The sequence below is a fragment of the Syngnathoides biaculeatus genome, chromosome 2 (assembly GCF_019802595.1).
Source record: "Syngnathoides biaculeatus isolate LvHL_M chromosome 2, ASM1980259v1, whole genome shotgun sequence".
NCBI classification, from domain to species: Eukaryota; Metazoa; Chordata; class Actinopteri; order Syngnathiformes; family Syngnathidae; genus Syngnathoides; species Syngnathoides biaculeatus.
Window position 1 is genome coordinate 12873158 of NC_084641.1, and position 14773 is coordinate 12887930.

The following is a 14773-nucleotide window of genomic DNA, read 5'->3' on the forward strand; positions in this document are numbered from 1 at the left end:
CATATGTAGTTGTAGTGTTTTGTTTGATAATATTTTATTCAGGAAAACAAAACTTTTCAATAAACTCAATTAGTTCATTAAACTCATTGGCACTTTGAGCTTGGCCATCATTAATGAGTCGCTTAAGGGCGGAATCAGAAGCTTGCTTTCCAGGCTTGACGTGAATTGAGACGCAAAGCTGGAATCTGGTCAATTTTCAAAAATACAACACATTTGACACATGAAACGCTATACAATGGAAATTATATAAGTTTGTCATTCTTTCTATTTGGCCTGGTAACAAATGCCTCATGGAGTGGTACTGGTCTGCTGCCCAGGAGTTCGGAACTACTGCTGTAGAACGTGCATGGATGGGTGGGTGGATGTCATTAAACCCAAGCTACTGACGTTAGATAGTCTCTTCCTTCTATAGCCAGAGAGAAGCTTGTTCTTTGCAAACATCAACATATTTGAAAGGCTTTTGCCTTCATCTCTTTTAGTTTAAACAAAAAGTCAGTGTGAATCTGGGAGCTTTTCTCTCATGCCTGCCTGTATTGACTGGTCATTAAACCTTACTTTCTTGGGTGGGTGGTTCTGTGCCTGCTCACTTGTATACCACTTGGCAACAATGCTTTTGGAATAACACACACAGCTGTTTTGCATGTGCAATAGTGGTTGATCTAATGTATAATTTATATTGACATCAAGCTTTGTGTAGGTGTGCAGGTATGTACTGTAACGAGTAGACACTTGCATTCATTGCTTCATAATACAAGTAACAGACTTGTAATTCTCAGAAGATTGCGGAACAGGTAGAACATCCACCTTATTAGTTAGTCACCACATGACACACCAGTCAGGCATTAAGTCATAACTCACAAATGATTTTGTTCTTCACATTTTAAGTAATGTTTTAACATTGTTAACATTCACGCAATTGGAAATATGTTAAAAACTCTTTAAAGGAAAAATAGATGTCTTGCGAGTTTGACACCAACACTTCTTTATTTTTAGATGGTTTAAAACATCTTTTTACATTAGCAGGAACTGTGCAGCAAAATAATGTCAAATACAGGAGCTATACGAAACAAAAACAAAACAAAAAATCTCCCTTTACAAAGAAAACAATGCTAAGTTTTAAAGATCCCATATTTTACCAAACCAACATTCTTCCAGTATTTAGGATGTTACATTGGCTCTATTTCTTCTGAGCAATTGTCTGCCAAAACCAAAGTGTTTTTTTAGAGGAAATTTCACACGTTAGTACTAAGTCTATGGTAAAGAGTCATTCTATGGAGCTCTAAACAGCAAAAATACGCAACCTTTAACTGATAGTCTGTCTGTAATGCATCTAAATTAGTTCACTGTATTGTTAGAAACTCATTAAGAATCACTGCAGATTTGTCAGCGTAAAATGTCAATGTAAAATGTAAGTATTAAGTTTTAACCGGCACAGATTGTGTAAAAATTCTATACACAGGCTTCTTGCTTTTATGCATACAATGTAACTTCAGACTGAGTGCCTACAGAGAGACTCATCTTCCAACAAAAAAACAAAGCAGAATATATGTGAAGAGAAAGCATCAAACAGCAATGGGCTAACTGAAAATCCCAAATTCTTATTATAGGTCCAGGTTGTAATTTACAGGGGGTTGTGGGTTTTTTTGTCCTTAATTTTGTATGACTAACTTTTCTTGTTTACTATCAGATTTTGTTGAATGTATATGTTTGGGCAGGCAGTAGGTGTAGCCTCATAGGTGGTCTCTTGAGCATGTGCACACATTTCAACGGGGCATATCATCAGGCTGTGAGTGGTCCTGCAGGTCTGACGAGCTCCGCTTCATGTCGTGTTCTTTGTGTTTACTGCAGCTATGAACACCTCAGCGAGAAAAAGGCCTTTTTGAAGTGCTTTCCAAACTCTGTCTGCAATAATTGCCGATTATTCTGCACTGAGAATAGTGCGGAATAGCTGTAAGTCATTCTTTATTTGGTAATTGTGAAACATTGTATCAGACATATTAATATTTTATTTATTAATTTTTTGGGGCTCTATACAACACAGTGACCCCCTGCCTATTTGGGATTCGCTATTAGTTTTCACCTGCTCGTAAAAATTTCATTTTGAGAGATTATAACCTTTTATCCATCCATCCATTTCCTAAGGTGCTTATCTTCAGGAAGGTCGCAGGAGTGCTGGAGCCAATCCCAGCAGTCATCGGGCAGAAAGCAGGGTACACCCTTAACTGATTGCCAGCCAATCGCAGGGCACACTCACAATTACACCAAGGGGCAATTTAGAGTCTCCAAATAATGCATGTTTTTGGTTCGCAGGCACAGGGACGACATGTAAACTCCACACAGGACTTGAACCCCGGTCCTCAGAACTTTGAGGCCAACGCTCTCCAGCTGTTCCACTGTGCCGCCTATAACCTTCGAATTTTGTGGAAAAAGCTCAATTTAGTCAGGTCGTTAGCCGAATTTGCAGGGAGTCATCCCTGCGTAGAGATTCTTTTTTTCGTAAATCTCAAAAAAATGCCTTTGTCTCGTTTTGAAAACAAACTCTTCATATGCCATGGTTATTCATTCATGTGTTCAATTTTTGTGTTTGCAATTCTTTAATTGAAGTCACAGGTCCAACTTTAGGATCAACTAAATTTGGTGCTTACAAGCTAAAAAAAAAAGAAAAAGAAGAAGAGGAAAGAAGGCTAAAAAGACAAACTACTGACAGAAAGTAAGGAAAACAACATTTTTTTCTATTTCAAGCATGTGCTCTCATTCCTACAGTTACTGTACAAGTAGCCTGGAGCAAGTCAGGGCAAAGAGAGTCCACTCCTAACAAAAGCTCCTATCTTCAAAAAGATGACACCCTTGTCCTTTCAATGAAGCTGAGACACATTTTGCATTGAAATCATGAGCACAGTGTAAATGGGCGTGCATAGTTTGTAGAAGGCATGATGGAGTTATCCAAGCAAAAAAAAAAAAAAAAAAATAGAGCACGAGACATGCTTGTACTTCCTTTTTCATGCTCCCCACCAGCCCCTGCAGTGCAAGCTTTGTCCCAGTCATTGTCACGGGCTTAGAGAGCCTCTTCTGCCAAGCGAGAGGCTTTGGCGACATATGTCACTTGAGCGACTCTCTTGTCACCCCTTCAGGGTGCTTGAGTGGAGGGGTGGGAGGAGGAGGCGTGTTCATTGGGGGAGGCCTACGGTGGAATAGGAAGGACATGTCAGAAGTTAGTTCATACAGAGGAGTTGGAATGCTCCCCTGATGGTGCTGCTTTTGGAACTCTAGCTCTTTCCCCATGCACTCCAGGATGTAGAATGAATTAGTAAGTACTTCTTCAAAACCTGTTAGGGCATCACATTTTGTTGGACATTATATTTTCTGTTCATTTCAAACAACTGTTTATCTGATGGAAATTGTAGTAGGTTTATGTAACATGTAGCTCATATTTAGGATTTTAGGTAATTTTTTAAAACAGATTGTGTTTTAACAATCATTAGCATTAGCTTAGTAGGCACAATCCCTAAGACTATAAAGCCATGATCTGCCATGTGTTCAGGTGCTGGATAAAATAATGCTTAGTGTTCCATTTACAGTGACATTCAAGATTGCTTGTGTTATCAGTAAAGTGGCAGCTCGAGAGATCCACATATGCGTGAAGTTCTTCAGTAGTGCAATTAGCGAATTTGTTCCGTATTGTAGTTGATGTTGTGTTATTGAGATCAAAATTTAAAAGGATGGTCTGACATCTAATGGACAGGCTAGACTTGAGGCCATTCTGCATAAAACCAATTAATATTGTTCTTGCATTGAAAGTCTGTGTGTGGGAGATCCACGTGAGCCTGGATTTCACAAAAGTAACAATAGTACTACGAATGAAAGCATCTTACCGCTTTATTACAGTGATAAAATGTGCGTTTACTCTTCTGGAATAAACATCTAACCAGCTTTATTTATCATTTAATCCAGCAGAGCAGAATCAAACAAATTATACACAGTAATGCGTTCTCAATTTGTTTAATTGATTCTAAATTCAAGCAGCTTAGTCCTGAGTCACATCAACATTAATTATCACATTACCATTCCTCGCTAAGAATGTGTAACACATGCCCACTTGTGTCTTTACAAGGCGCACTCCGTCATTGTTGGGCATCCGAGCCTTCATTCTTCTGATAGTGTGATTAGCTGCAGGGCGAAGCCGTTTGGCACTGCCAAGGATGCTGCCACAGACTCAGGACTGTGAGAACTAATCCATAAAACGCTGGTGGGTTTAAGCCAATTTACAGTCTGATACTTGGATCTAGCCATCGTAGCAGACAGCAGCTCAGCCATTATGTCACTTGGGTTGACAGTAACCATGCCATGAGACAGGCTATCCGGTGGGGTGTTGGTGGAATAGGTTTAGTAAGTGTTCAGCTGCATTGTTCTATGTTCACATCACGATAACATACAGTACATATGGTTCTAACTGTCTTTTGTTCATGGGATTTCGTTTGAATTCATTTGGCCAAGTACAAGACGGTGACTATTCGTGCAGTTGGCCATCCGAATTTGAATAGATTGTTGGTGGAAAATGTCTGCATTTGTTCTGACATGTAAATGAAATGTGTTCCAAAAGTCAAATGGGAATCAGGTGTAGATTTTTCTAAACTTTTCAAATTTAGTGATTTTGTGTTACTAGCTTTAAAGTCAAGTATAATATTTAGGAGTAACGCTTTGGTGACTTCAAATTCCCTTTGATCCTAAAGTTGAACCAAAGTCATTTTTGTGTTATGTTGCCAAATACAAAGACTGAGATAAATTTAGTACTGAGTTCTTGTGTCTTCGAATTCTTTTTCACTGTGTCAGTTGGCCAGATTTTTGAAGCCTCAAGCCTTTTGTGTGATTTGGGCTCATGTCTTTGTTGTGGTGACCTGCACACGTCTCACCCAGCGCGCCGTCAGAGAGTTGGACGGCTCCACTCTGTAGTAGCCGTCTACTAGGCTATTGTATTTTAGCTGCTACGGGGCTGGTGGACCAGCAGCGGACCGGGGTTGGCCCCATCCAAAACCCCATAAACATGCTCCATGTGCTACAGATACAACAAAGACACTTAAGGAAAAGTTGACTGTTTACTACGCTCGACCCCAGCGGGGTGATCCACAACTTTAGCGCCTTCTTCCGAGTTACTGTGTGTGGGTCAACCACATAACAGCAACATGGGAAAGTTAACTATTTATTAACCACAGTGACACATTATTCAGCCAGTCATTGACGACAGACACTGAGCGCATACAAGTAAACATATTTCATTCACAAGCAAAAGACTGTCTCCACCACCTTTAACGGACATGCCCACACAATCTCATGTCTTGCACTTATAAACCTTAGTTTTTCCAATCTCAGAGTTTTAATTTACATATTAGGGATTTTTTTTTTCCATTCAAATTCTGGAGGCTTTTGAAAACACTCCTCAGGGGTGTGTGGAAAATTTACAACATATTTTTGGGACTCTTTGGTGGGTCTTTAAATTCACTATTATTACCTCGACCAAGTGTGAAAAGTGGTTTTGTTTTGATTGGTCTTCTTAAATTAGTTAGCAGGATTACATGACGTATGGACGCTACCGTTGACGGATGGCTGATATTGATGAGACAACTCTAAACAAACATTGCAATGGAATGCTGGGTGTCAGAGCACTTAAGACCGGCACCCCTACAATCAGACTAGTTGGAAATATGACTGCACCAAATATAGTATGATCTTATGTGGTTTTGGTCAACAACACCAACCATCTTCAAATTGAAGTAGTTATTAATAGTTATCATGTTTGTTTATTAACTTAAATATAGGTTTGTGTTGTATAGTCTTTTTTTTGGGCTTGAGGGGACGGTCTCCATGGTCCTTAACTGGGTTCCCCAGGAGGTCTAGATAAACCCCTGGGCAACATAGATAGTTTGTATTACGCATTACTGCCATCTTTTTTCCCAATTTGATGTGATTTTATTTTTTTTCCCTCCACCAAACAAGACAGACCAGTTTGGCCTTGGCTGAGGTCTATGTTCTACTGAAGGCCATTTCCAAGTTATTGCTTTCTTTTATGTGGATAAAATGGCAAATTCATTTTTGAGTGGATGGAGGTTTTTCTTTTTCATGCTGTTGGTGTCCATATTTGTGACCATGAAGTCAGACAAACATCAATTTCATTCAATTCAATTTATTTTCAAGTTTCCTACAGAAATCCCTTATTTTTTCCTGTCACTGATTTGTTTTTGTTCATGTTGTTCCCTTTTCTGAAATTGAGAACAGCATTACATGCATAAACTCCTTGCAACTAATCCAATTATTAATTTCTCAAAACACACATTAATAAAGCACACTGTTATTTCCTTGAGGGGAAGCTTATTTGAAAAATCACCTGTCTAAAGAAAACAGAATAGATCTTTAATAGGATTTCTCAATAAAAAGCCCTGAGAAGTATGTGTGACTTTATTTTTTTTTTAGTGCATCTAAGTTTGATCAATGTTTTCCTTTTGTTTTCCCTGGCAGGCAGCCATTTTGCATAAAATGCTATTTATAGATCCGATATTTAACACCGCCACCTTGTTCATTTGCAGGTCAGCAACTCTTCTTCTTGGAGGTTGATTCAGTGCTGCCTTTGATTAGAGCAGATGCTTTCAATGCAGTTGCCTGTATTTTGTTAGATTATTTATTTATTTATTCATCTAAATGAACAAGACCTACCCTGACTCTATTTTTAAATGCCACTCTCCAGGTATGCGTTTCTGTCCAAGTCCAAGGATTACCAATTGATCTTCCTCAACACGTATTCCTAAACTCATCCATTTCTGTTGACTAGCCGTGGGTGATGAGGCTGGCAGGGAGTCTCCAGCTTGTCTTGCTGCTGGCCCTGAGCACCGAGGCCACAAGTCTCAATATCCCTCCAGACGGTAGGCGAGTCATTAGAGATCAGCTCGGCATCCGTATCTGAAATACACTACATTAGATACACCCTTGGTGGGCCATCGGTGCCTGGAACAGTGGCCAAAGCCACATGAGAAGCATTTACAAACTAAATTCTAATATTTTTTCATGTTTTATATTTTGAAATGAGTTTATTCTCAACTGTCTGTTGTCTTTGTTTTGTTGTGTTTTCCTTCAGTGCATTGTTTCCAGCACTGTATGTGGATGTGGTGGAGGGTAGATTTTTTTTTGTTTTCAATCCAATCAGATTTCATCTGTTGATTTTGAACGGCTCCAGATAAGGTTCCTTTAATTTCTGTATTTGCAACATGACAGTGGTGGTGTAACAATATTATTGTAATTCACAGTGATCTAGTTTTGTAGAGTCACAGTTCTTCATGCTGCCCTTGTATTGGAGCTCATTAGATTGCATCTATAGTAATGTTGCACTTATCTATACATTTTGCATCCATATTATCTACAGTATCTTTACAAATTGCATTTATTTTAATGACAGTGGAGCAGCTGCCTACTATTATATTTCACACAACGGGGCCCATTATTGCCCTTCCGTACGACAACAGTGTGACTATCAGATGTGAAGCAAGGGGAAACCCACCGCCTGAGTAAGTGACAATTTTGCGGGGGGATTAAAAACTATGAAAACCAATAGAATTCAAAGTTAACCATCCTGCCTTTTTGTTTGCCGTGAGCAGATACAGATGGATGAAAGATGATCTCGACTTTATCCCTCCCCAGCCTTCAACAATCAGAAGTGACCAATTTACCACAAATGGTACTTTCGTGCTTCAGAACAAAAGCCTTGCTCGATTTCAAGGTAAATATCGATGCTATGCTTCCAACAAGCTGGGAACCGCCATGACGGAGACCATTGAGCTAATAGTACCTAGTAAGTAACCTTCACTGTCAAAACTGAACTGTTATTACCAGTTGCAGATAATGCTTTTCATGGTAAACTGTTCAGTCTAGATTTTTGTGTTGAAGTAGTTCCCTCTCCCTTTCATTAGGTATGCCAAAATTTCCGAAGGAAACAATAGAAACAATTGTTGTTGAGGAGGGAAAACCTTTCGTCCTGCATTGTAACCCACCAGAGGGCGTTCCACCAAGAAAGATCCACTGGATGTCCATTGGTAAGATCAGAATTGTGTCTGTTATTTAAAAGCAACCTTTTACACAAACCAACGATGATCTCCACCAAAATTTCTGCTTTTATAAAGGCAGTAATGCTCAATTGACACGGTTGTGTTTGTAGTGGTGGACAGCTGTACTACACACTACTTAGAGCTGTGTCTAAGATTTGGCTTCTTTCAAATCATTACATGAGAGAGTCCAAAATATTAGCAACTACTCTAAGTATGATACAATTGAACACAACTGAAAACTATATCCACACAAATGTTCCCTTTGTTCAATAAATATTTCTTTGACAGTCTCAATTACAATGGAGCATCATTGCTTGTGTAGTTGTAAAATATTTTACACAGCTCATATTGGATATCATGCCTGGTGAATGAATGAATGCAAATGTGATATTGCGACTGGCGTGTGTACAGGTATGCCAAACACGTCCTTTCATGTTTTACCTTTTTATTTAGGTGATGCACACACACACACACAAAATGTAGTTTTAGCAAAGGTTGCTTAATGTGATTAACAGGTAACGGCACAGGCAAAAAGTGTTTTTGTCATAATCAGGGAAAATAACCTAATAATTTTGGACCTGCTGGGAAACTATGTCGTTGTGTTGGATAGAGGCCTTCGACTCAATTTTGAAATCAAGACTGTATAGAGTAGTTGTTGATCCCAATGATGGCTTAGCACTTGTTTGCAAAAGCCAAAACAATATTTACAGAAGAATTGGGAAACCTCGAGACAATGAAGATGCTGGAAAATATGAAGCTGAAGCTTCATTTGCATATAGTCTAACAGCGTCCAGTTTTCTGGGAAGACTTTCTCCAAGAGGTTGGAGTTTGCTGGTGGGATGATGGACAGGAGAGAAAGGTGTCTGCAGCCAACCATCTCTGTAAGCGTTCATGGGGGTCTTCTTACCCAGTCATCCAAGTATATCGTTAAGAAATTTTCTGTGTGCAATGGAAATTGAGAAGGGCCTTCCACAAACTGTCCGGGCAAAGTTAGAACTACGGTATATAATTGTTCAAAATGAGTATGGATTGCTCAACACTGGTGACAATGTCTTTCAAACGTTCACCTCACAGAAAGCTCCTCATCCAGGATTGAGTCTAGGCTGAGTACTTTGGGTGGGCTGAGCTTTCTTTTGGAAAGTCCCCATTTGAAATTTGGTCAAACTATATGCCGGTTTGCTGTAGGTGTATGAACCTGTGGCTATAATTAATGTTGAATATTTGGATGGTTCTTCGGGCGGAATGACACGGAGTCTGACTACTCGGACGCCTACGTGCGGGACGTAAGTGCGTAAACAAAGGCCCCTGGAGCTCCAGGCCAGCAGCCCCGGATTGTTCTTCGGATGGGAATAATGTGGAGTCTGACAAGTGGGCCGCGAGCCGAGCTTTCAGGCGGTGGAGGCCTTCACCCGAGCTTCGATGGTGGTGGAGGCCTTTAGCCGAGCTTCGGCGTCCGGGGATAACGGCCTCCGCCAGCTTCGTTAGCCCCATGAAGCACCGATCAACCGATACTGCTATTTCTCCTTCAGATGAGGATAAATCCGAGAAATTAGCACTGGGCATAATAGTGTCCCATGTAATCCAGTGTTTGGAACAGCACAGTACACGTCACATACGCCCACATGTGACTCGCGAAAATGGCAGCGCCCCTGAAAATTCTTAATTGTCAACAAAAATCTTCTCAAAACACTATTAAATTTAACATCACATTGTCAAAATAGGGTATGTATTACGTGACCTATTGATACACTGTTCATGCAAAGCACTCGATTTCCCCTTTAAGTCATAATTTGCAAATATCTTAATTGATTTTCATGGGGTTAACTTTTTTGTCAATGCTAAAACATGTGCTGCCACCATGGTACTCTTAAAACGACAAGTTAATTTTAGGGATAAATTCATCGGGGGAGCGAAGGTAAATTTTGGGTGTGATTGAGCCTGGCCAAAATGGTGTAGCCCTCGCCACTGTCCTCCCATAAGTGTACCACAGATTGTGCCTGTTTTCTAAGAACTGCCAAAACAAAGTGATTTGTTGAGCAAAAGGTGACCTCTGTCTTTTCTGAGAAGGACTGAGCTAAGTATCTCCCTCTTAAGGTGCCCTCAAACGGATGAAGGAAAGTCAGAACTCAAAACAAGTATTCACTTTTATATATGACCCAAATGCTCGAGAATAGATGCTCATTCCTGCCAAACGCCATGGAACGTCACTCTGTGCTCAACGTGTTTTATGAGTTTGCTTTGTGTATTGACTTTAGCAATGACTCAATGCTATGTTTTAAATTAGACTGTAAATGAAGCTCCAGTGACCCGAGACATAAATAATAGATTTGTAAAAACCAAGCCGTCTTGCAATAGGAGTTCACTGATTCCTTTCAAGTACACTTTCTATTGAAATTAAGTCAGTGTATACGAGACTACATTGTACAAACCCCAAAATACAACAACCATTTTTTCCTCACACTAATAAATACAGGTTGCTGTAATATTTAACTCTTTGAGGCAACACACACAATTGAGTCACGGCACACTCCATTAGGTCCACCAAATGCAAGAGCAGTATCTAAATATTTGGCTTCAAAAATTATTTTTGATTGGCAATTTGAGGTGGAATACATATTTACCCTTGTATTAAAAAAAACATGGTGTGTGGTCCTACACACACTGCAACCCGAAATTACTACGTTCTTTGCCTTTTAAACAATAAACTCAATTCCAGTGAGGTTGGGAAAGCCTAAAATAAATACAAATCCTTTTTAACCTACTGTATATTCAATTGAATAGACTAAATGTAATTTGCAAAGTGATTGACTTTTTTTTTCACGAGGGATATTAGCTGCCCGTTCCAAAAAAAAGCACGAACAAGGACATGCTAACCACTGTATTACATCACTTTTCCTTTTAACAACACTCAATATGTGGGCACTAATTGTTGAAGCTTTTTGTGAGGAATTCTCTCCCGTTCTTGCTTGATGTACAACTTCACTTGCTGAACTGTCGCTTGCGCTTCATAATGCATTTCCAATGGGAGACAAGTCTGGACTGCTGACATGCGAGTCTTGTACTCAGACTCTCTTACGACAAAGCTACGCCGTTGGAACACATGCAGAATATTACTTTGTATTGTTGATGACATCCCAGGTAGTGGCTTTTAAACTTTGCACTGACAACAATTCAGGCGGTCCAAAAATATTTGAAATAGAGACTCGTAAGACCACCGCACACTTTTCCACTTTGCATCAGTCTATTTCAGATGACCTCGGGGCCAGAGAGGCAGGTGGCATTTTCTGGGTGTTGTTGATACACTGTTACCAAAAGTATTCCCCCATCCATCCATCCAAGTAATCAGAATCAGGTGCTCCGATCACATCCACAGGTGTATAGAATCTAACACTTGGACGTGTGGACTGCTTTTGAAGAACAGATTGCTGTAGTGCACATTGTTAGGCTATTAAAGCCTCACAGTTCTGAGGACCAGGGTTCAAATCCTGGCCCTGCCTGTGTGGAGTTTGCATGTTCTCCCTGTGCTTTTTTTTTTTTTGTCTGGGTACTCCGGTTTCCTCCCACATCTCAAAAACATTTTGACTTTTTAATTTGGAAAAATAAACCCGTGGAATTGTCAATACAACGTAGGTTGATCAATACACGTCTTTTTTCTTGTATATGTACAGGATATGTCTAGTTTTGTTTTGGCACCATTATTGTGTCTCTAACAGAAATGTACACTCTTTTTGCAGGTCTGCAGCACATTGATCAGGATACGAGGGTTTCCATGGGCACTGATGGCAGCCTGTACTTCTCTCATGCCTTACAGAAAGACAGTCGTCTGGACTATTGCTGCTTTGCTGACTTTCTCCGTATACGCACAATCGTACAGAAGCCCGCTATGGCAGTTGAGGTCAAGCCGTGTAGGTTTACTGGGCTTCAAATAGAAAATTATTTACAGTGAAAAGATTGGACACTTGGATTTTTTTCTCTGTATCTTAATTGCCTAGTTAAGCTTTTTTTTTTTCAACTGCATACCCAAATGCAGGTCTTGTCCTGTCTAATTTAGACTTTAGGGTGTGTAAGGATGTCAGAAGATTTAGTTGTAGTAGTTGCTTAAAACCCGGGTGTCATCCCCATAAACATTCTAAAATAGATATTGTAATGAAAAATACATATAACAGTATTGACTTCAATGTCTATACGGAAAAAAAAGTGAGTGGAGAGCGCGTCATCCATGCACAAAGTTGCGCAATTGAGTGTCCCTCGACATCCAAGTGGTCGCCATATTAGTCGCGTCATCTGTCCTTGACGTCATTGTCAATTCCGCCGTTGAAAACGCGCAGTGCCTGCTACTACGAAGCCGAACAACAGAGATATTCACATTTTTCCGACGCCCCTTCTGACACCGAAGTTCTTTTAAAAAAGGACAACACCACACAACCGAGTGAAGTTACCGGGGCAATATTACACGATTGTTTCAAGCCCTCAAGGCAATATTACACGATTGTTTCGAGCCATATTCAGATGATATCCGATCCACTCCCGCGGCTCATCTCAGCCGGCCGGTGTGGCTTATGACAGAGCCAAGCGTTGCTGCTTTAGTCACAGTCGAGCCGGGGTGCTTTATGCGCGCACGGAACTGAGTAACGCATTCTCGCCTGGGTTCTTCAGAGCCGCCCCCGTCGCAAAGCTCGACACGCAGCCTTCGCAGAAGCTGTGACCGCCGAAAGGCGCCTCAGCCATGTGTGCCAGTGGTGGCATATAAGGAGGAGGTGGAGCCTACCTATGTTGCTTTTAGGGGTATGTTCAAAGTCGCCGCAGTACTCGATGATCACTATCGAGACATCGTTGGCTGGGCGACGCGCACATCGACCCATTTCATACGTGGATCTTTTGTTACGTTATGAGAGAGAATGATTACGTGGACCGCCCCACACTATTATTTTTTTTAGGACTGTATGCGCACATCAACACATTTCATACGCGGATCTTTTGCCACGTTATGAGAGAGACCGATTACATGGTACGCCCCAAACAATTTTTTTTTTTCAGCTGTATACACGCCTACCTGTTATTTGGAACCCACGAAGCTCTCGTCCTCTGCACCCGTGCAATCCATTTTTCACAACGAACATGGTCTCTTTCAAACTTATGAAGGGTAATTCCATTCTCCCGAGTGTTCAAGCAATGTCCAGAAATGCAATGAGCCGGCATTTCGGTTAACACGAAGGAACAACGAGCTACCTTCCTGGAGGTAAAACTAATGGAAACAAACGAGTCCACTAGGGGGCGCCTCTGTCCTGTACGTCACTTCCTGCTTCTTCCAAAAAACAAATCCCTCGAGAGGATTTTCATGGCGGGAGTTACAAAAAGCTGTATACGTCAAAATCATGTTTTGTGGTGGAAAAAACACGTGGGACCATATTGGCTGTGGGTTTTTCATTAATAATATACCAAAAATCATCCGTTTGACGACACTTGCACTTTAAACTACAGTCTATTCTACTCATGATGGTTTATTTCCATCTCAGGGACACCAGAGTATGAATCTGCTGAGAGCAGTGACGCCAGTGAGTGATTCTCCCTTCTTCTTTTCTCCAACCCAGCAAAATATACATGTCTCATTTTTGTGCCACATTCAAAAATATGAAGCAGTATATGTGGGAGATGCAAATAGCTTTTGCTGATACGACCAATGATATAAATTACGCATAAAAATAAGGGCGATTCGTTTGGCAGGCCACCCTGTGAGAACACCCAGCCTTCTGCTTCCCTCTGGTGTTCAGACTGAGAAAGTGCTCTTGAAAGGAGCAGAGCTTCAGCTTGAATGCATACCAGGAGGATAGTAAGTATCAGTAATGCGACCACATTTTATTCATTCCCGATGACTTTTAGTGTCATTTGTCTGCCTCGACTGTTAATACCATCTACATGTGTCATTTTTCAGTCCCACTCCAGAGATAGAATGGATGAAGATGGGAGAGAAACTTACCGCTCGAGCAAAATTTGACAACTTTGGAAAACTGTTGACGATAGCTGCAATAGAGGAATGTGATGAGGGCAAATACATGTGCCTAGCCAAAAACTCAGCTGGACAGGCTGTCCATTACTTTGATGTAATAGTAGAAGGTTCGTCACCATTAGGTGCTCATTATACATGAAGCACACTGTGAGCACTTTTGTTTTGACTCATAGGGATGACAGTTGATTTAACACAAAGCAAACACAACGTTTCTTTTCTTGCCATCTCACAGAGCCTCCAAAGTGGCTGACAGTGCCGCCTCACAGCCAGCTAACTGTGATCGGCTCTGATGTGCACATCAAGTGTTCGGTCAGCGGGAAACCACAACCAGACATAACGTGGAGAAAAAATGGACAAATCTTTGAAGGTTTGTGACAGAAAGCCATGCATTCATGCATCTGTTTGCATATCAGTCATTGTTGTCACAGTTCAATCTGGCAGGCAAGGACCTCGACTAAATGTTCTTCAAAGCACAACAGATTGGCTCGACTCTTCAAGAATGACACACTGCATGCACTGATGCTGTTTAAAACCAACCCATCCATCCATTTATTTTCTGAGCCACTTATCCTCACAAGGGTCGCAGGGACTGCTGGGGCCTATGCCAGCTCTCATCAGGCAGGAGGTGGAGTACACCCTGAAGTGGTTGCCAGCCAATCGCAGGGCACATAGAGACAGA

The 14773-nt window shown here is 40.9% G+C and overlaps 1 protein-coding gene across 4 annotated transcripts in view; it reads left to right on the top strand.

Annotated features, from left to right (window-relative positions):
• Positions 1-14773, top strand: part of LOC133508345 (neural cell adhesion molecule L1-like protein) — an 84021-nt gene that overhangs the window by 30887 nt on the left and 38361 nt on the right. For 3 of the 4 annotated variants that reach the window (XM_061834260.1, XM_061834280.1, XM_061834269.1), the window contains exons 2-13: positions 1849-1950; positions 2143-2210; positions 2311-2710; positions 6737-6911; positions 7442-7550; positions 7641-7834; positions 7953-8075; positions 11822-11992; positions 13604-13642; positions 13812-13917; positions 14020-14201; positions 14327-14461. In XM_061834260.1, coding sequence (XP_061690244.1) covers positions 6830-6911; positions 7442-7550; positions 7641-7834; positions 7953-8075; positions 11822-11992; positions 13604-13642; positions 13812-13917; positions 14020-14201; positions 14327-14461 — 1141 coding nt within the window. In that variant the 5' untranslated portion in view covers positions 1849-1950; positions 2143-2210; positions 2311-2710; positions 6737-6829. Of the gene's footprint in view, positions 1-1848; positions 1951-2142; positions 2211-2310; positions 2711-6510; positions 6579-6736; positions 6912-7441; positions 7551-7640; positions 7835-7952; positions 8076-11821; positions 11993-13603; positions 13643-13811; positions 13918-14019; positions 14202-14326; positions 14462-14773 lie in introns of all 4 variants that reach the window. The other variant, XM_061834251.1, reaches the window with a different exon arrangement.